We start from the raw sequence: 19,564 nt of genomic DNA on the forward strand, positions 1-19,564 counted from the left end.
ACTGCCCACCCCTTGGTGGCGCCCCTGATGTGGTTGAGATGAGAACCTGTTGTAAAAATTACAGTACCATTGGAGTGAACCTTGTTTACTGTGATAAATGCAGTAGCGTGAGGCTCACAGCAGAGGGCGCAGCTGCTTCAGAGACCATGCTGGTGCTGCAGGTTTCCTAGCAGCCTGTGAGTCACCAGCATCAGCAACACAGAGACGCACACACAGCTTTATATATGTTTTGTTTCCGGAGGACACACAATCCAGCACTCATTGCTGCCTGGTCTCAGATATCTTTTTTAAAATTTTATTTGAATACATTTGTTGGAAGGAAAAAACAGCTGATGAAAAGCTTTTATTCTGTCTCCGCCACACGCCGGCTCGTGTCTTCCACATGTGTGTTACGCACTATATTATTTATTGCCTATAGTTATTGATCACTTTGCTCCGTGAGTGCATTCAATGATGTAACACCCATAAAAAAAAGTAAGTCAAATCCAGGGAGCATGCATTTGCACATGCAGTGGAATGTGGCCCGCTATCGATTCTCTGCGCATTTCTTCGGCTACAGTTGCTGGTTGTAAACACGATTTTATTAAATCCAGGAACAAGGGATGAGGTTTAGTATTTTGTGTCTCATTTATATTCCAGTAAGTTTACACCAGTGATTGAATATGTACTGATTTTGTGATCTATTCTCATACAATTCCCCCACAGCTCCCACATCTATGTCCCTCTACGTCTGAAACAGCGTAACACAGAGGATATTATCAATATTCTGCATTTACAGTTCCAGCTCTCTGCAAGGAGCTGATGTCACAGCCGATCAGCAAGCAGTGTGCCTTTTGTTTCTCCTTGCAGTGACAAAAGCACGACTGTAAAACGGGCACTTGTGGACTGAGCGGCAGCAAAAAGGCTCTGCTCACCATGAAGGCTGCAGCACAAACAAAGAACCTGCGCTGGATACGCAGAATGAATGCTTGTTTCGTTGTCCAGCAGCCAGAGGATTTTCAGTGCTCCTACACTCAGTCAGTCTGAGGGGTTTAGTCATTAGTCTTGGTTACTTGTGTACATGGAAAATCCCCAGACCCAGTTCTTTTACCGTCACCCCACATTATTCAAAGCCTGAAAAAGGGATGAAAGACAAGAAGCAAGAATCACATGTACCTGCACATGTATCTTCATGTCAGTCTTCAAACTGCCCACTCTGTTCTCTGTAGCTGCTCCCCAGCTTAGAATAAGATTATATATCAGCTAATTTAGTATTAGTATGTGTTTGTCCCCTGATTGTTGCTGTCTCTCTGCTAGTGTTACTGTTGAACTGCTGTATGAAGCCAGATAGACTGTAAATAATGATCCATTTACTCACATAGAGTTTTGAGTTGTACTTGTTTCATATGCCTATGTGCTTTTACTCTGCTAGATTTAAGAGGCACATACCAAGACTCTGAGATATAAGGGCCTAAATTTACACCGATTTCTGTTGGAAATATCCAAAATATTTTTTCAATATAATGGAACTTAACATTAAATCTGACTCACTTCTAACTATTCTTGGAATGCTAAAGGAATGAAGCAGGTAGCCCAACAACATGTTTGTGCTACAGCTGCTTACTACTAGCTTACTACTTTTCTTTTTTATTTTGGAAAACCTTAAAAAAGCATGGCTAACTGAGCTAACGAAGACTTTAAATTAAATTTATCCTGTTTGGATGTTAAATTATTCTCAAATTTTGTAGCTTCTTTTCCACATGTTATACAGGAGCACTTGTCAAGTTAGAGAACTTGGAACAAGTTTTTTTTTTTTTTCTCCACTTCACAGCTCTTATTTAACATGGGTTTTCTTGAACATTATCAGAACTAGAATTCAATCCATATTATTAAAATAATTCTTTTGGTATTCTTATTTTAACTCAAAGGTGAGAATCTCCCAGATGAAGCAATGATGAAGCTTCTCACTTTTAAGTCTTATCATCCCATCATATTTGACTTTTCTAACAATTCTGCAGCGTTGAAGTTGCCACCTGAGGTTCCTGGTGGAAGTAAAATCAGACAACCCACTGAGTCTCAGCTCCTTCATCTGCATTGGGGACATTAGCTGGAGCGATGAGATTCTACAGGACATACTTCGTCTGTGGAGCAATTTACAAACTGCTCGTATGAGAATGTTTACATCAACCGAGCATCTCGTCGCATTTTAGATTGACGTGCAGTTTTCTGTTACAAATGCAGCAGAGCGGGGAAGGGAAAAATCTTAGGAGAAGTTGCAACTTGTAGAAACTTTAATGTCGACAAACAAAAGTGAGTAAGAGAGTTTTGCAAAAAGTCAAAACAAGCACAAAAAGTTTGAAGTGAATACGCAAATATCACGACAACCACTGAGAAAAACACAAAGAAATGTAACAGGGTACTTGCAAGGCATGCAGAACTAATATTCTATTTTTAGTATATGCAAAAAAGGAGAATTTTTTTGTATATACAAAATGGTATTTACAACACATATGCTGCTAATATTTATGTAATGATCTCAAATACACAGGACTGAGATTTCCATGAGTTTATGAAAAATGCAACAACAGGCAATCGAGCAAAAGTTATTCTGTGTTTTCAGAACATTTCCAAATATACAGATGGAAGCTGCGCTGGTGTTCATCTGACTGACAGTAAAAGCACTCAGTCCTGAAGGTGTAAGGTCTTCTTAACTCATCGTGATCATCTCATATTTGTCTTTCAGACTGCTGTCATCATCCTCTTCGTCTTCCTCGTCCTCCTCCTCTTCCTCCTGGGGCTTCTCGTGCTCGGCGTGGGGGTGGTGCAGCTCGATGAACAGGTAGTAGATGACGGCCGCAACCACTCCCCCCACCATCGGTCCCGCCACTGGGATCCACCACCAGTTGTCTGCGGTGCTGCGTGCAGAGAAAAGGGAAACAGGAAGGAAGAGTCAAAAACATCAGTGGGAGAAAAAAGAGGCAGCTGTTGATCGCCGGTGCCTCCATCGGATCATGCACAAGCATCGACTGCATCTGTCGAGCGCATGTGACATTATGTAACACATACCAGCACGGGCTCACTTCGATAAATAGCTCAATGAAAGATTTGAAGAGAGGCAGGGAGATATGTCTGTATTTACATTTTCATTTCACAGAATGTGTCCACATGAGGATTTTTATTCTGTTTATACCTGCAAAATTATTTTGTAAGTAAGAGATCATCAAATAAAGTTACTACATAAGTCCACATTTAGCATATGATGCATAGAGTTTATTTGTATAGATTAATGATATATCCTTCAGAAGTTACATATTCCACGCATTTTAATAATAATACCACGTTTAGACTTTTTCACCTAATGGCCAAACTTCCCACCCATCATCATCATATAATCATCTATATGTGATTCGACTCCACCTACCTGAAGACCTCCATCCCCCATCCTGCCACAGCTGTGAACAGTCTGGGTCCCAGGTCTCTGGCTGGGTTCAGGGGGTAGCCACAGTTCAGCCCCATGGACACGCCGATGGCCATGATGATCAGGCCGATGGCCAGCGGCTCGACGCCTTTAGGAGCTCCGATGTTTCCGCCATCGATGACAGCAAGAATGCACAAAACCAGCATACCTGTTCCCACCACCTTCGAGAGAGGAACAGCAAGCCTTTGATTAATGGATGAGTTTGGCTGTGTAGCTTTGATAAACGCTGGTAACATCCCAATTAAATAATATACTACATGGAGCAGCAGTTTCCCAGTGACAGCTTTTACCCATCTGCCATCAGACTATTAAATTCACAACGCACATCATAATAAAGACATAAGCCATGGATACAGTCTAAACGCTGAGCACAACTCAGCTGTAGTTTTTATTTGGTATATTATATATATATTGTTTCTTTGTTTAATGTTCTATATCGCAGACCAGTGCACATATTAATATATTCATTAACTCATTTCATGTCATTTTTTTGAGGGATTTTTGTGCAATTTGAAGTAACTAAGCCATTTGTTTACTTCGCAGTCATATAATATAGCATCATGTGAATTTCTTCAAACTTCTATTATAAAATAACTATATTTTTCTAACTGAAAACATCTGAATACAAATGAATAAAACATGTCCACTTAATGTGTATAGTGATCTGGGTGCATTTAAATCACATTTGCAAAGTCTTAACTCTGATCCCTGCGCAGATGATTCACTCTAACTCAAATTGTACTTGACCTCTGAGCATGAGAATGAAAATAACAAACATTTGCATAAACGCAGTCACACTAAGCAGACTTATCGCAGCGCTTTACCTGCTGTGGTTTCCACCATCTTTGGAAACACAAGCAGATGTGTTAATTTTGTATTGCTGCGACAAATAAACAGACTGGAAATGGCGTTAAGTAAATGTGACCTTCTGCTGAGTACCAGGAAATGGACATTAGGGCCAAAAGTGAGCCGAAAAGGGGGTGTTCTCAGACTAAATAGGCCGATCGATTCTGCATTAGCCACATTGGCCAGACTTTACACTATTTAGAGGCAGAAAGAGAGCGGAGGTCAGTGGTTCACCGCGACTAGAGCTTGCCTGATCAATGAAGCCGCCGAGGACTGACAGGTGTCTGGCGGGGTATGAGGCAAAAATGTGGCCCGTTGCATTGATACCCGTCACTGACAGAATCCCACTCGTGAAGTCCATGAAGGCATCTGTGAGGAGCACAAAGAGACATCTGACATAACTGCAACAAGTCACAGGGATCCATTTCTATCTTGTGCAGTCAAACCCAGGGTTAAAATATTCTCACAGCGGCAGCTGAGTGTTGTGCACTTAATCACTTCTTTACATAACACTTGTTATGGCTTTATATACATATGCAAAGGAGGCTTCACCATAGTATAATCCAAAGACTGCAGCAGCTCCTGCAAAAGCACCAAGAAACTGAGCGATGACGTAGAAAGGAAACTTCCAGATCTTCAGTTTTCCCAAAATTACCATGGCCAAAGACACAGCGGGGTTCACATGGCCCCCTGGGAGAGAGGACAAAGCACAGAGTAAAAGAGGGGTGTAGTGTGTATGTGTGTGTGTGTGGGTGGCTGGCCTGATATCCTCTCCATCATTAGTGAGGCTGTCACATTTACAAGAGGCAACAGCAGGGGAGCAGCCCCCCAGGGCGGTTCACGGTTTGTTTTTTTAGAGGCAGAATAAAGGTCACTACCTCAAAAAACAAAAAAGATGTTCCAGTTATTCTGTTGTTATTTTAATAAGGGCAGGTAGTTTATATATATATATACATGAGAAACCTGCCTGTTATATCTCTTCATGAAATAGTATGGGTGGGGGATTTGATTTAATTCAATTCAGCCCCTGCTCACATGAAGTAAGCATTCTCACTGGGACTGAGTCTGGTCTCTGCTATAGACAGATGAACGTAGCCTATGATCAATGCAGTTTGCAGGACATTTAGTGCCCAGGGTTATGTACGACCCCAGAGAGGCTGTGTTAATAAATCAATGGTCAGTACACATTTGGTGGATCTGGACAGAGAGCTGGCACCTTCCTGTTGATGCCGGAGCTGGGGGAGGTGGCACATGGCCGGACAGGAAGCCATAAAGATTTAATACTACAAGCTGCATGCCTCATGAGTATCAATGTTTTTATTACAGCATTACAGCACGTACAAGAGAGTTGTGTCAGATTGTTTTATAGGTTCTGGCAGAGACGGTTTGTATTGACTATAAATTAAGAGGTTAAGATAGAACGCTAAACAAACTTTCAACAACTACAATGTTAAAACTTTTTACCTTTGATTTTCTTCACAAGTGTGTCAGCTCTGCTGGCCGCGCATAAATTAAGCAGAGCTAATAGGGGTCATCTGAGGCCAACTTTATGTCAGCAGAAATAAAGAATTAACTAAATAAGAGCAACATTAAAAGCGGCATTTACCTGAAACTCCACCGGCCACATACACTGCCATCATCAGGCCTACAGAGAAGCCGATGTGGACGGTGAGGGGTTCGCCCAGGGTGTTTCGACTGAGGACGGTCTGAGCGACGGAGCCGCAGCCAAACAGCTGACAAACAGAGAGGAACATATCATCAATCAAACTGAAATAAAGCAATCAAATCAGCTGAAGGAATTACAGGAACTTCTAAAGCGAGCAGATGCAATGTTTGATTTCTGAGAAAGAAAATAGTTTCATCCTAAAAGAAAAGAATACTTACAACCAAGACAAACGTTCCCAGGAATTCTGCCAGAAATTCCTTAAATATTCCATGTTTTAGAGCACAGTGTTGCCTCATGCTTCTCTTGTTTTGTACTTCCATGTATCGCCGTGTCAACAGATGTCAAAACTGTCAGGCGCTTTGAATCCCTGGAGCTCATTAGAGTCACATCTCCACCTCTGCACAGCCTCAGCCATTAAGAGCAGGCCATTGATCCATTCGTGCAACTACCATTCTGACAGAGTTTCATAGCTGAGGGTTACCAGCAGACGAGTTTTGTGTTGTTTTTACATTTAAACTGAGCTTTCTCTCATTTTTTTGTTCAAAGTCAAAGTCTCAGACTGACAGAAATGTCACACGGCTGTATTTATTTCAGTGTCTGGAGGCGTATATACACTGGTGAATGTTGAAAAAAAGCATTTTAGTGCATTTAGTTATTAGCTTAAGAACGTGCGCCACATCATACTCATTAATACACCAACAGAATAAATTAGAGATTAAGAATAATCAAGTTGGTCTGATAATGCAGTTATAAATATCGCCACAAGAGGTCAGCATTGGCAAGGTGCCATGCAGCTGAAGGTGGAAGTCACACCTGAGTTGTTAATGACATTTTACTCAATTGTGAAATGTTCACAGTGACATTAAAGTCCAGATTGAATTATTTTTAAGCGCAGGTCAGTCAGATCCCAGGTCGTCCAAGTCGTTCACATCGTCCTCTGCGACCTTAGTGAGGGGAGTGGCCTTCTTCTTCCGCCTGTTGAAGCAAAAACATTAAATGATGGTGATGACGTGATTTAGTGCAGCGGCATGTTAAAGGCAGAGAGCGATCGGTCACCTCATCTCATTCCGCACTGCACTCAGCTGGCTGTGAAGCTGCTCGTTGGCCTCCATCTGCTCATCTAGCTCTCTCTGCAACTTCTTTTTAGCGTGTTCCAGACGCTCGATCTCCTCCTCCGCCTCGTCCATCTGCCTCTTCGCCATCTTTAGCCTCTGAGTCAGCTGCAGAGTTCGGGGAAAAACGAGATAAAGAATCATGAGTCGAGTCGCCTGGTGAAGAGAACTTCGTAACAAGGTTTTATTCGTGGTTAAAGATGTGTCGACCTGGTCCGTCTGGCTCTGCAGGTTGAGGCGCTCCTCGTCTCCCTGCATTTTCATCTCCTTCAGCTTGCGCTCCAGCCTGCGGTTCACTTGTTGTAAGTTGTTGTTGTCCCTGAGAGCAAAAGCAACAAGGGATCATGTGCCTGTTTTTTCCTCCAGCTTTGTGTAACTTAACACACTCGTAGTGTGCAGACCAGAGATGATTTTTCTTACAACCAAGTGATAAATGGGTCCACCACTCACTGAGAGCCAGGACCAAGAATCTGAGTTTCTGTAGTTGCACTGATCCATACAGCCTTAATCCATATTAATGTCTAAAACTGATGAGAAGTTGTTAAAATAAGGTCACTTTTTGCTGTGTGTTTGCTCACTTCTCTTCTCCTTGCAACCTCTCCTCCAGCTCCTGGATGCGGATGTTGAGCTTGGAGACGAGTGAGTCCTGGTTGCTCTTCTGTGAACCTTCCAGATGAGCCACTCTGCTTTTAAAGTCCTTATTCTGCCAGAGAGAATATGATGAAGAATTTTAGCTTTTTAAAAAAAAATAAAAAGAAACTGTAATAGCAACATGAAGCAGTAGTTTCTCAGGGTGGTCGCAGTTTTGTTTGCTTCTTGCACAAGAATGTAAGAGAGCTTGAGGTTGTTATTCCACGGATCCAAAGGGGGGAGGTAATGGTCTATTAAACAAAGTAGGAAAAAACAAGCTTTGCAAAAGTTTGCAGTTGTTAACCCTCAAGCATGTAAGCAATACAGTTTGGTGAGCAATGCTGAGAGTAAGCTGAACCTTTTTGTATCTTTACAAGAAATAAAAAAAAAACTCTGCAGGGCACTTTTGAGCAGGTTTCCATTAACACCATTAATATCAATGCTGATATTGAACATGAATCTTACAGTTTGAACGCCATGCTGATTTTATTCCACATGCATTTACATGAGTATTTCACTTGATTTTGGTTATTATTTAAAAGCAAAAGCTTAAAAGAGCTGAGTATCTAACTTGGATCTTAACCCTCATTTTTCAGCAGCAGTCTCTTGCATCACATTGACTCCACCTTAAGATTTTTTTTTCTCCAAAAATGATTTCACTCTGTTTAGCTGTCTGGTGTTTGGGGGTTGGGGATAATTACCTGCCTCTCCAGGCTTATCTTATCGCACTCCAGATCCTGCCTGGCAGATCTCTCCTGCATCAGTTCATTCCGCATCTGATCCATCTGTTAATGCAGAGAGAAACATAGTTTTTATTATCCATTATACATGTACTGCATAACATTGCACATAAGAAATACAGCTAGGACATATGGACACTGAACTACTAATTTATTATTTGCTGAGCTTGTACTTCATATGTTTTCCCCCTGAAAGTGGACTTTTACTTATTTTCTCTAAACACTCAGTTGGAGGTGTTTTTTTCCCTGTTGGTTCAATGTGACGTCAAAGTAATTGATATTCTTGCTTAGAGACACAAAGGCATCTCAGATGCACAGAGTTGTCCAGAGGCTGTGAGGACAGACGCATCTACCTCCTACCGTTCAAACGTTTTGTTTGTGATGGACAGCCAATCAGAGGAAAGTTCGCTTAAAGAGAGGAGGACAAAGTATAAACTGCAGGGTGACATCAAGGCCTAGTATATGATAAATAACCTTTGAATAATGCAAGAAACATTGATTTTAAAGGAATATAAGGCACTAGAAATGTGCACAAGGGTTCTCCTTTAACACTAAACCTCACAACCTGCTTTCCGTTCACATGCATTCTCTTCAATACTGACTGCAAACAAGACCATGTGTTATTACAAACTTTCAGCTTAAATAAAAAGTTTCCAGCTTAACTCATAAAAACAGAGGAAATTCAGTCCGGTCTGAGCGGACACATCAGATCTAAAGGCTCTCCTCACTAATAACATCCAGAGGCCCAGAGGAGGGAGTGTGAATACTTGCTCACAATAGTTAGCTGGTTTTTGGGGGAGTGGGGGTGGGGGGCTTAGTAGTTTACCCAAAAGAGCATTTTGTGTCATCTACTGTGTACCACTTTGCTCCCCTAAACGTAGGCCAGCATTAAAAGCACACTGAAGATGAGGAAGCGGTGAAGAAGCATGATTAATGACCAGACAAAACAACAAAACAAACTTGTTTTACGCGCAGCTCAGAAACATCAGCGGCTTTGGGTGTTTGCAGAGAAATCTGAGCTCTCAGCTCAACATCTGTTTATGATCAAAACAGAGCTGAGGGTCCAAAATTGAGACAGGCAATAAATCTATCACTGGTAGGTTGTTGTTTTTGTGGAGGGAAATTTATGAGCATTAGAAAAATGCAAAATGTGAGCTTCATCTGGAAAAAAAACACACACACACAAAAAAACAGCAAAGACAACAAGGGAGTAAACCTGCCTGCTCCTTGGTTTTGTCTAATCGCTCCATCAAGCGGTCAGCACTGCCGCGCTCATCACAAAGGTCTTCTTCCAGGTGGCTGATGCGCTCCTGAGAGGAGAGGAAATGAATGAAAAGATGCTTCAAACCATCATCGACTTCATTTAAATTGCATTACGCTGGAAGCACAGGGGACATGAGATATTTATCTCTGGAGAATGCGGTTAGAAAGCTGACTCAGATTAGACGAGGGTATTGGGTAACATTATACAAGGAAGCCTTCAGGAAAAATGCACAAAAAACCGCTTTGCTATTATGTTAAACTCTGCTTGCGTTAGCAGTGGATGTGTGTGGGGGTGGGGGTAGGTAGAAGAAGGTTTCTGAGAACGCCCGGACAGGTCTGATAACTTTCAACAGTAAATACGCTCTTCCTCGGTTGATACAAAGTGTCAACAGTGCACACGCTGGTATCACTGTGTAATGTTTTTGCATCGGCAAGACAAACAGGGCTGAGCTGCGAGGCGCTGTTTCCAGTGAACTTCTCCTCACCCAGAGCAGGTACAGGTGACAGTGCAAATACACACAGAGGAACAGGTAAACATTACGTGTGTGACTGCGCGCTCTTACACGTGTTATAGCTGGGAATATTACTATTGCCATCTAACCATGTGGGTAGATTTTCATCTTTAAGCTTCAACTGGAGGATTAGATCTACAGTGAACTCTGAGATACTTTTGTATTACTTGGTTTTATTAATGCAGCCACACAAATTTTAGTAAAAAGTCTCGCTCCAGGTCTGTATAAACAAGAGACAAGCACCTGGAAAAGACAGTTTAACAATGCTTCATTTTAACCTTTCCCTTTCTGCACTAAGACAGGCACTTAAGTGATTACAGGATTGTTTTTCCATCTGCAGTCATTTCTTTTTATCTAATTCTGCCCTGGGAACCTCAGCACCTTTCCCCTCATATCTGGAAACTCTGGTGTGGAAAGAGCAACAGCAAGAACAGTAAAGAACACTGCAGACATAAATAACAGCAGGCAGGCCACTGAATGAGTTAGAAATAACAGGAAAAGGAGGGGGTGGGCAGTAGGTGGGTTGCAAAGTGGCTTGCACGGCAGCAGAACAGTATCCAGACTAAAACAACTTAAATACTGTGACTATATGAAATTCTATTACGGATGATAACAGCTGACTAAAAGGACTTCCTCTCCTTGGCCAGTTTGGAGATACCATTAAGCTCAATTTGTTACAATGTTTAATGTAAAATATTTTTAACAAATAAGTATATTAACTAAGGTGAAATAAAGGCTACGTCCACACTAGCCCGGATAGAGTTGTGTGTCCACATTGAAACGGCCAAAAACACTTACGTTCCAGCACTGCGCATGCGTGAAACGCAAGACGATTCGGCCTGCCTGATTTCTGTCTGCCACTTATTTACTTTCCGTCTCTTTGAAAGGTCGCGGCAAAATGTAGAGGAAAAGCTCCGAGTTTTTAAATGGACTAACGATGAGGTGGAGTTGTTGCTGCGAGTAACACAAAAGTACAAAGTTGCAAAAGCGAGTGAGAATTAACAAATTTGAAGAAAAGCTATCTGAAGCATGTACAAACTGATATTAATCTTTAACAGGGCTGTCGAAATTGAGAGCAAACAAAACAACTGCTGCCCTCCGCTATCTTTGTTTAATTGGTCACATGACTGCATCACATGACTATAATGCGTCATTGTTTTCCAAAGTCTCAGTTTTCGCTGTCCACACTGCGACGCGAAAGCGCCGTCTTCAAATGTATTCGTTTTCGAGAGCGTTTTCAAAACGCTGCGTTTTCCTTCGGGGAAAACGCTTGTGGACGGGAGGCCAAAACGGAGAGAAAACGATGCGTTTTCAAACAAAAGCGCATTAGTGTGGAAGTAGCCAAAGTGTTATGAACAGTCTTGTGTTCACTTGGAGTAAAATAAAAAAAAAGGGGTGGGAACAGGATATTTTGTTTCTGTTACCATCCGAATGTAATTATGTTGTTTCAGAAGGTAAACCATCAATCCATCCATATGTTTTTGCTTATCCAATAAAATGACACAGGAGGTGCTGGAGTCTACCTCAGCCACCATGGGGTGAGAGTCGGGTACACCCTGGACACGTTAACAGTCTATCACAGGACTAACACAGAGAGACAGAAAACTATTCAAATTCACCAGTTAACCTGGCCCCTAAAAATGCATGCCTTTGGAAAACCAGAGAACATGCAAACTCCACACGAAAAGCCTGATGGAGCATTTGAACACACAACCTTCTTGCTGTGAGGTAACAGTGGTAACCACCGCTGCATTTTGAGTTTGACAAGCGGTCCAGAGATGTTTTCACCTCCATGAGTTTGACCTGGCGCTCTCGCTCGTCCATCGCGGCAGCATTCCTCTCCTCCAGCTCCTCCACCCTCTGCTCCAGCTGCCGGCCCCTCAGCTGGGCCTCCTGCTGCTCCCTGCGACACCTCCGCAGATCCTCCTCCAGAGGAAACAGCTGAACAAGAAAACAGCTCAAAGGTTAAACACAAAGCAACACGCAATGTCCGGTGCTGAGCAGTAAAGCAGACACTTCTACAGACAACATAATCCGTAGAGTCTGACCACTTTTATTCAAGATCATACAAAACGTTCATGTTCTCATACTCTTATTTTTCTTTTGGTGACTAAGACTAATTCATGCTGATGAATCAGGGAGACAGTGAGCACCACACCTCTTCCTGCAGTTTTTTGGCTGCCTGTCTGGATTTCTCCAGCTCTGCTCCCTTTTCCTGCAGCTGTCTCCGCAGATCGGCCAAGTCCCTCAGACTCTTTTCTTTGGCCTCATCGACCTGGTTCTGAAGCACATCTGTAGACGCCTCGCACTCCTCTATGATGCCATTCATCTACCCGTGCAGATAAACAAAGAGCTCAGATAAGCGAGACATAGGAGATGAAAGAAGTTATGCAAGCACGAGACTTAACAGCTGTTTCTGGTGATCTCATGGCTTCAGGGTTAAGATAGCAGACTTTCAGGCCTCATTTGGCTCCAAGAACACATAGAATTTTTTTGGAAGGCCTTAAAAGAATAGTTTATGTCCCCCTCTCACCTTCCTCTGCAGTTGCTCCATGGCCCTGTCCTGCAGCCTTCTCTCATCTTCCAGCTCAGTTTTTGTCTTCCACAGCTCCTCCACTTGCTTCTTCTCCTCCCTGAGCTTCTCTTTCAGGTCTTTGTGCTCATGGTTCAATTTGGCTAGTTTACCCTGTCAGAAGAAAACCCAGAGTAAAGAATTCATTTCAAGAGCATAGCTATGATGCTCATGAAATGATATGATATAGTAGACATGATGAAGTGTGCTCCATTTTTCTCCCGCTCAACCTTATTTTCTTGATACCTGCACGTCTTCCAAGCGAGTGAGTAGCGACTTGTTAGACTGACACATCTCTTCTTCATTCCTCCTCACATCGTCCAGCATTTCCTCAATCTGTTGCTTTTCCCTCTGAAACGGCATGAAGCAAAAAAACTGAACAAACGGAAAATTTGTCATTTATCTCCCTACTTTTGCACCCTTTTCCTCACCTCAAGCTGCTTTGATCTCTGCTCCAACTGTCTTTCTGTGGTTTTGTACTCCTGGATCACCTGATTCAGCTGCTCCAACTTGTTGTTAAGCTCTTGCACCTTCCCTCTCAGCTGATCTCTCTCCTGGCTCAGCTCCTTCAGTTGCACCTTAGCTGCACCGCTCTCGTCCTCCGCCTCGAGCTTCTTCTGGCAGAGCAGAGCATTGCTCTGAGAGACAAGGCGAAAGCGAAGTGTGAGATCATCATCGAAATATGACGTGACACAGGGGTGTGATAGATCAGAGCAAATGGAGGTATGTTTCTTGGTACCTCTTTAACCAGCTCCAAGTGCCCGATCAGCTTCTGAAGCTCCTGTTCGTGCTCCTCCTTCAGAGCAGAGGTGTATATATCCTGAGTCTCCACCTCCTCTTTAAGTGCTCCCTTCAGGGCACTGAGCTCCCTCTCTCTGCGATGCAGCAAGTCCTCCTGCTCTTCCTTCACCTGTAGCATCTCCTGAAACTCTGCATGCAGCTGGGATAAATCCTGTCAAATTCACCATCACAAATATATATTTAAGGGAAAAAGCTGCTTTACATCTGCTATATGTTGGCTCGTGGGCTTTCATTTACCTGCAGAAGGACTTCTTTCTCTTCATTTATCACCTCTGCTTTCTTTGCTCGGTCCAGCTCGTCGTGCATCTCTGAGAGCTGCTGCTGAAGGTCCTGCATCTCTGCTTTAGCTCTCTCTTTCTCAGCCTTCATTTGAGCCACCCTGGCAACATACGAGAATAGATTCATATTTCATATCAAAGACAGGAGCTCGCTTATTCTCCTTAAATGCTGCAAAAAGCTGCTTAACTGCAATAGACTGAAAAACAGGAATCTTCACTTTTGAAACAAACTACCACTAAACCAAAAGTGTATTCAACTAACTGCTTTCAGTCCAATGACCTTCATCCAATCATACATCAGAGTGCACTCGAGTGACCAGAGAGCATGAGCAGAGGCTTACATGAAGACCCTGAAAAACAGCATTGAGTTAAAGTTCTGTATCTCAGGATTTCATTAAAATAATGTTGTTGAGTTTTTTTTCCAGTGGGAAAAATACTAATTTGTCTTTTTGCTTAGTTTAGAAGATCAAAAGCACTTTGTAATATGGCAGCAGTACTAGTTCTGTCAAAAAGCAACAAATCCTCCATATCAGCAGGCTGTGCAGTATCATTTTTATTTTAAAATGCACGTGCTGGGCTCTTTCATGACCAGTAGCACTTGGACTTGGACTTGGCCATTTAAATCCCAACAGTTGGTTTGTATATGGAGTGCTTCACCTAAACTGCAGAAACATGACACATTCAGTGAGTCTAGTTTGACTTTAGTGTCAGAAGGCTGCCCCGCCCTGAGCCTGGTTCTGCAGGAGGTTTCTTCCTTTTAAAGGGGTGTTCTTCCTTCCCACTGTTGCCAAGCGCTTGCTATTAGGGGGCTGACTGATTATTGTGTCTTCACCTTACAATATAAAGTGCACTAAGGCTTTTGTTGTGATTTGGCACTAAATAATTAAAACCAAATTAAACTGAATCACTAGGCAGAGCTTTACTTTAAAGCTTTGGTGAATGACCTGAAGGTCACAGCCTTACTCCTCTTTGGTAAACTGAAGTTCTGCCTCAACTTCTCCCAGCTTGTCCCTGAGTTGGCTGAGCTCAGCTTGGCTTTTTATCAGCTCTTCCTGAAGTTTCTTCTTCTCTGTCCTCGCCTTCTCACAGGCTTTGGCTAAAGTCATTTCATTCTGCAGAAAAAGAACAACAACAGACAGGAACATTGTCAGTCACAGGAAGAGGAAGTGAGCTGTTTGGAGGTGACTCAGCAGGATGGGGCTACACTACACCTTCATCTCAGCGTCTAGTCTTTGCCTCAGTTCCGACACTTCTTTCTCCAGCTCTGCCTGTTTCTCCCGCAGGAGCTTTATTGCCTCTTCGTAGTCCTAAAAGCAAAACATTGCAATAATATAAGCAGTTTCAGACAAACACAATAAATCATATTGGAGAGTGAGCTGCCCTGACGAACATCTCATGCCAACACTGACTTTCTCCTCCTGCTCCACATTGGCAGCAGTTCTCCATTTGAGCTTGGTGATCCTCCGAAAGAGCAGGTGGACCTTTCTATGGGTGGTGGAGTCGTCATCAGTCGTTCTGGGCAGCAAGAAAAAATATTTAGCAAACACAGTAACAACACCGATGAAAAGATGAAACTTTATCTGGTTGCGGCAGGGCAGGACGTCCTCTGAGCGTGATGTCAAGTAGCTTTGGTATGCAGAAATAAAACATTGTTCACTTGACCTCTCTTAGGGGTACAACACATAATTCAGCATTTTTTTGTAAATAAATTGCACCAAACAGGCACTGGTAGATGTTTCAAACTTTCCAAGTGCAGCAGATATTTTATCAGTAAAAACACGGTTGTGCTCGACATTCCTGACTTGAGAACACACATCTGGAGCAGCTCCCTGTATCAGATTGCACTGATCTCAACCACACACTCACCACTAGACCAACAGGGAGTACTGAATATACTATTATGAAAAATGAGACAATGTTATACACAACAAATATAATTTGTTTTTGTTCAATTGTTTTTTTTATTGGAAATTAGGTTGAAAACAGGAAACTAAACTTGTTTATTAAGATAGTTTAGAGTAATAGTATTTTAGATGGAGCCTAGACAACTGCCCCCATGACCCGGACCACTTGCTTATCTGATCTCAAGCTCAAACAAGCTGTTTCTCATGGAAAATGTATAGATAAAGTCTACATCCTTCAGAGTTTATGATTTATAAGTATTGTATGTACTGTTTGTGCAATGTTAACCACATTGCCAGATCGTCTGTAAAGCACAAACATCTCCCCGCACATGTTCACATTCGTGCGCAACTCTTCTATTTTGAGTCTGATATACTGGTAAGGAAGTATGTGGGGCATTGCAGGTGAGGTGTGGATGAGCAGGAGGGGAAATATAGAATGAGACCAAGTCAATTAAATTGCTTTTTAAGGAAAAATAAAAAAGTGGAAACTATATTATACTTTTATTTCAGTAAAATTCCTTTGTTATTGCTAATAATTTATTTTTAAAAGGGTCTAAATCGCACAACAGGTCATATCCTGTTTGCTAGACTTCAGAGAGCTAATAATGTGACAGCCTATAAAGTAATCCAGAACACCGTCGTCTGACATTTCTAAACTTTTGCTTTTGTGCACTTTAAACAAACAAAATTGAAAACGCTGAACTTTAGAGGTGCCGGTCACTATTCTTTGTAACTGTTTGCACAAAGCCTTGCTCGCTGCTCCTCCCAGTTTATAGTGTGTGCTTAAACGCTAACAATACAAATCAAGCTGCCTTTCCTGTTGGAGTCTCTTATTTAAGATATAGGCAAATACTGTAATGCAACCCATTTGCCAGAAATCAAACATATGCTCTATAGTTCCCAAAATGTCTGTTTGCCCCTTTAAAGTAAAGTGCCGAAAGCTTGGGGGGACTTACCCAGCCTTCAGGTAAGTGAACAGCATTTGTTTCGTCGTGTCTTCGGCTGGATCTACTGAGAGCTCTTGCTGTCCTTTCAGAAGATCGGGAGTGACCTGATTAGGGAACATACGGCAAATAAATCTGATCTTTCAAATGACAACTTTGCCCTAAAACAAAAAGCCTGTACCTGTGCATCTCTTTCATTAGATTCATCAGCCTGGTCACCGCTTGATGCTTTCTCTGCTCTGTGAAGCCCTTTGGCGGTCGTATCTTTGTTGCTTGGTGGCTTTAAGTTGACTTCTCCACTGAGGAGTCGAGCCCTGGCCGATCCAGGAGGGTACATCCTGCCCTTCAGAGACGAGTTCCTGCTAGCTGAAGGGGAGGGCGAGGAGGATTCAGAGGTTCGACTGCTGTCCACGCTGCGTGACCGACGACACTCCTCGAGGTTCAGCCTGTTCCTCGGGCCTCTTCCCCTCCGTTGGTTGCTGTTAAACTGACTTATTAGTTTCCCTACAGAAATGATGGAGTCGGTCTCCACTAAGTTTGGGGACCTTGGAGGAATTTGTCCACCAGATGGAGGCGCCTTGTTCTGGGTCAACTCAGCAGGGTCTTCTCCTGGGCCCTCAGCAGGGAGAGGGATCCTGGGTTTGGTCATGTTGGTAGTCGGTTTGTCTGAGGCTGTTTGTGAAGGAAACCCCGGGCTCAGTTTATTATTTTCAGGGCTGTAGGATCTCATGATCTCTGGGCGTTTCTGATAATTAAACACGGGGGAGTTGACCATCTTCTGTGGCTCAGGTGATAGCTGTCTGTCATCCATGGACCTTCGCGCCATACCCGGGTTGTACCCTGCCTGGTGAGTGATGACAGAAACGTCCCTGTTGCTGTCCTGGCTTGAACTGTTCAGAACCACATAGGGTTGACCTTTAATCCCTTGAACCTGAATCCTCACTCCAAACGAGTTGTCCTGGCTGCCCCTGTGACTGTGCTCCAGCATGTAGCCCCTCTGTGTCCTGATGTCTGGAGAACCGCTCGGCCTGTGAGACTCCATTCCAACCCCTCTGGAGATAAACTGGTGGTAACACGCACAGACAGGTATGTTAAAAATGACACCAAGAGGGAGACTGCACAGAAAAGTGAATTGAAAACCGATGCTTCAGGTTGGTCAGGCCTTATCATCTGTTTACAAAACACTGGAGCAGGGTTGGAGCTTAGGAGGGAACGTAAGGACAGACATCGAAGGAGCTCCTCACACAGCTGCACATAAAGACACAATAAATGGACGCTGGTGAGTGCCTGATATTGCTGTGCAATGAAAACAGCTCTTTCTGTGTGCTAATGACAGCGTACTATTGTACAGCCCGAGCTGAGCCAACTGCATGACGACTACAACTGGCTGAGGTGGAGAGGTGTCGTCATCCGCTCCGTTGTATGACACTTGAGGAAAATGTTTGTCAACAAACAAACTACTGTGAGGCTGTAACACACAAACACAATAGAAGACAGTATGGTGTCTTCCTACGAGCCCCATCCTTAGCATGCTGCCACTCCAAATAACCCTCGAATGACCAACACTTTTACAGGAGTGACCCGGTGAGGTCATTTGTGACCCCAATATATTGTAGGCAATAATATATTTTTTTATTTAACTCTACATGGCTTTATTGTGCTTATATCTTTTCCTTTAACTATTCCAAAATGTGCTGATTTAGTTAATTATCAATGTTATGGAAAATAATCATGATAATAATAATAGTTTTAGCCATTTATAAGCACCATAAAATCAGAAAAAAGAGAGAAACACATTAAAAATGTTCATTTTTCAGCCAGTCCAGCCTCAGTTCATTGCGATGTTTGAACTTAGACTAACTAAACACTAACTTTCACCAATCACCTATCAGTCATAAACTACTTTTGGTTGCCAGGTTGTAGAAAAAACAGCACTCCGCTGCTTTGTCCTGTTAGTTTAAATTGACCAGCCCCCTTCAATTCCCCTTAAATCGACTGCTCAGCTGATGTTAAAAGTTAAATGACTTGGTTAAAAAAAAAAAGACAGAGCAAATTGTCCCATTGGTGGGTTTTCTACAACCTGCCATGTTCATGCGTAATAGGAGCTTCTAACGTTTCATTGGGTCGTTCTTACTTTGTCATTCTAGGTACTTAACATGAACTCATTTGTCCTTGGATACTACAGTATCTGTCACTCACACACTTTATCCGGATAAACTTTACTTCGCTACTTTAAAAAGGATACAAGAACTCTACCTGCCGCTGTTGTAAAAAAGACCGCGACTTAATGAAAAGGTGTAGTAAAAAGTTGGAGTAACATCTTTAAACGCGCTGATGATCGCCGCAGATGGGATATCTTTGAAGAATTAAGGTTGTTAGCGTTATTTAGACCAGGTTTTGTTCTTAATCTCAAACTTACCGTCTTGTGTGAGCGCTGACTTGTCCTCCTCCTCCTCTGTCCGATCGGACTGTCCAGCCTCCACCCGCCCAGACATGATCAGCCCCGCTCAGAGAGGCGTTCACTGTCACACAGAAACATCATATGACTGCTGCTGCTGCTGCCTAGTGCTCGCTTTGAGGCAGGCTTATACAGAAATCTATAATAATGCTACGAAGAAGAATTCCCTACATGTAATTGTATTAGTAGTTCTGCAGTTCTAAAGTACGTTTAGTTATTTCTGATTCATGATTATTTAGGATTCATATCCTTATAATACTTTCTCTTTTCTTTCTTTTCATGTATTTATTTATTTGTTTTTGAAAGGGTCGAAATATTTTAACTACAAATATTCGAGCTAAAAAATAAATAAATAAAGGCATGGGTAAAGGAGTTTTTGGT

At 42.6% G+C, this 19,564-nt stretch overlaps 2 protein-coding genes across 4 annotated transcripts; both read right to left on the reverse strand.

Annotated features, from left to right (window-relative positions):
* Positions 1-2,252: 2,252 nt before the first annotated feature.
* On the reverse strand, positions 2,253-6,427 carry aqp9a (aquaporin 9a). Its single transcript, XM_085166884.1, has 6 exons — positions 6,188-6,427; positions 5,910-6,036; positions 4,856-4,993; positions 4,554-4,672; positions 3,401-3,618; positions 2,253-2,894 (listed from the first exon to the last, which is right to left on the reverse strand). The coding sequence occupies exons 1-6, from the start codon at positions 6,287-6,289 to the stop codon at positions 2,687-2,689; spliced, it is 912 nt and encodes a 303-aa protein (XP_085023010.1). The 5' UTR covers positions 6,290-6,427; the 3' UTR covers positions 2,253-2,686.
* Positions 6,428-6,540: 113 nt separating this feature from the next.
* Positions 6,541-19,273, reverse strand: LOC146515359 (cingulin-like protein 1). Of its 3 annotated transcripts, none has more exons than XM_085166879.1 (19): positions 19,145-19,273; positions 16,907-17,788; positions 16,738-16,832; positions 15,287-15,392; positions 15,089-15,184; positions 14,841-14,989; positions 13,837-13,978; positions 13,538-13,738; positions 13,230-13,436; positions 13,045-13,149; positions 12,760-12,912; positions 12,385-12,555; positions 12,015-12,167; positions 9,672-9,761; positions 8,413-8,496; positions 7,660-7,784; positions 7,292-7,400; positions 7,026-7,189; positions 6,541-6,944 (listed from the first exon to the last, which is right to left on the reverse strand). In XM_085166879.1, exons 2-19 carry the CDS (start codon positions 17,765-17,767, stop codon positions 6,866-6,868), a joined length of 3,090 nt encoding a protein of 1,029 aa, XP_085023005.1. In that variant the 5' UTR covers positions 17,768-17,788; positions 19,145-19,273; the 3' UTR covers positions 6,541-6,865. The 3 variants fall into 3 exon arrangements, with proteins under 3 accessions (XP_085023005.1, XP_085023003.1, XP_085023004.1); XM_085166877.1 differs by having other exon boundaries at positions 13,538-13,750; XM_085166878.1 differs by lacking the exon at positions 19,145-19,273 and adding an exon at positions 18,982-19,137 and having other exon boundaries at positions 13,538-13,750.
* Positions 19,274-19,564: the final 291 nt, after the last annotated feature.

This window comes from Neolamprologus multifasciatus, chromosome 7 (assembly GCF_963576455.1).
Source record: "Neolamprologus multifasciatus chromosome 7, fNeoMul1.2, whole genome shotgun sequence".
NCBI classification, from domain to species: Eukaryota; Metazoa; Chordata; class Actinopteri; order Cichliformes; family Cichlidae; genus Neolamprologus; species Neolamprologus multifasciatus.

Excerpts from the sequence above, each read along its gene's own strand:
- aqp9a (XM_085166884.1), bottom strand. The coding sequence starts at position 6,289 with ATGGAAGTACAAAACAAGAGAAGCATGAGGCAACACTGTGCTCTAAAA. Across the intron at positions 4,673-4,855 it reads AGTCTTTGGATTATACTATG|ATGCCTTCATGGACTTCACG; the intron begins GTGAAGCCTCCT and ends TGCTCCTCACAG. Across the intron at positions 2,895-3,400 it reads TGGGGGATGGAGGTCTTCAG|CACCGCAGACAACTGGTGGT; the intron begins GTAGGTGGAGTC and ends CTCTGCACGCAG.
- LOC146515359 (XM_085166877.1), bottom strand. The coding sequence starts at position 17,767 with ATGGAGTCTCACAGGCCGAGCGGTTCTCCAGACATCAGGACACAGAGG. Across the intron at positions 12,913-13,044 it reads CTCGCTTGGAAGACGTGCAG|GGTAAACTAGCCAAATTGAA; the intron begins GTATCAAGAAAA and ends TTCTTCTGACAG. Across the intron at positions 7,401-7,659 it reads AGGTTGCAAGGAGAAGAGAA|GGACAACAACAACTTACAAC; the intron begins GTGAGCAAACAC and ends TTTTGCTCTCAG.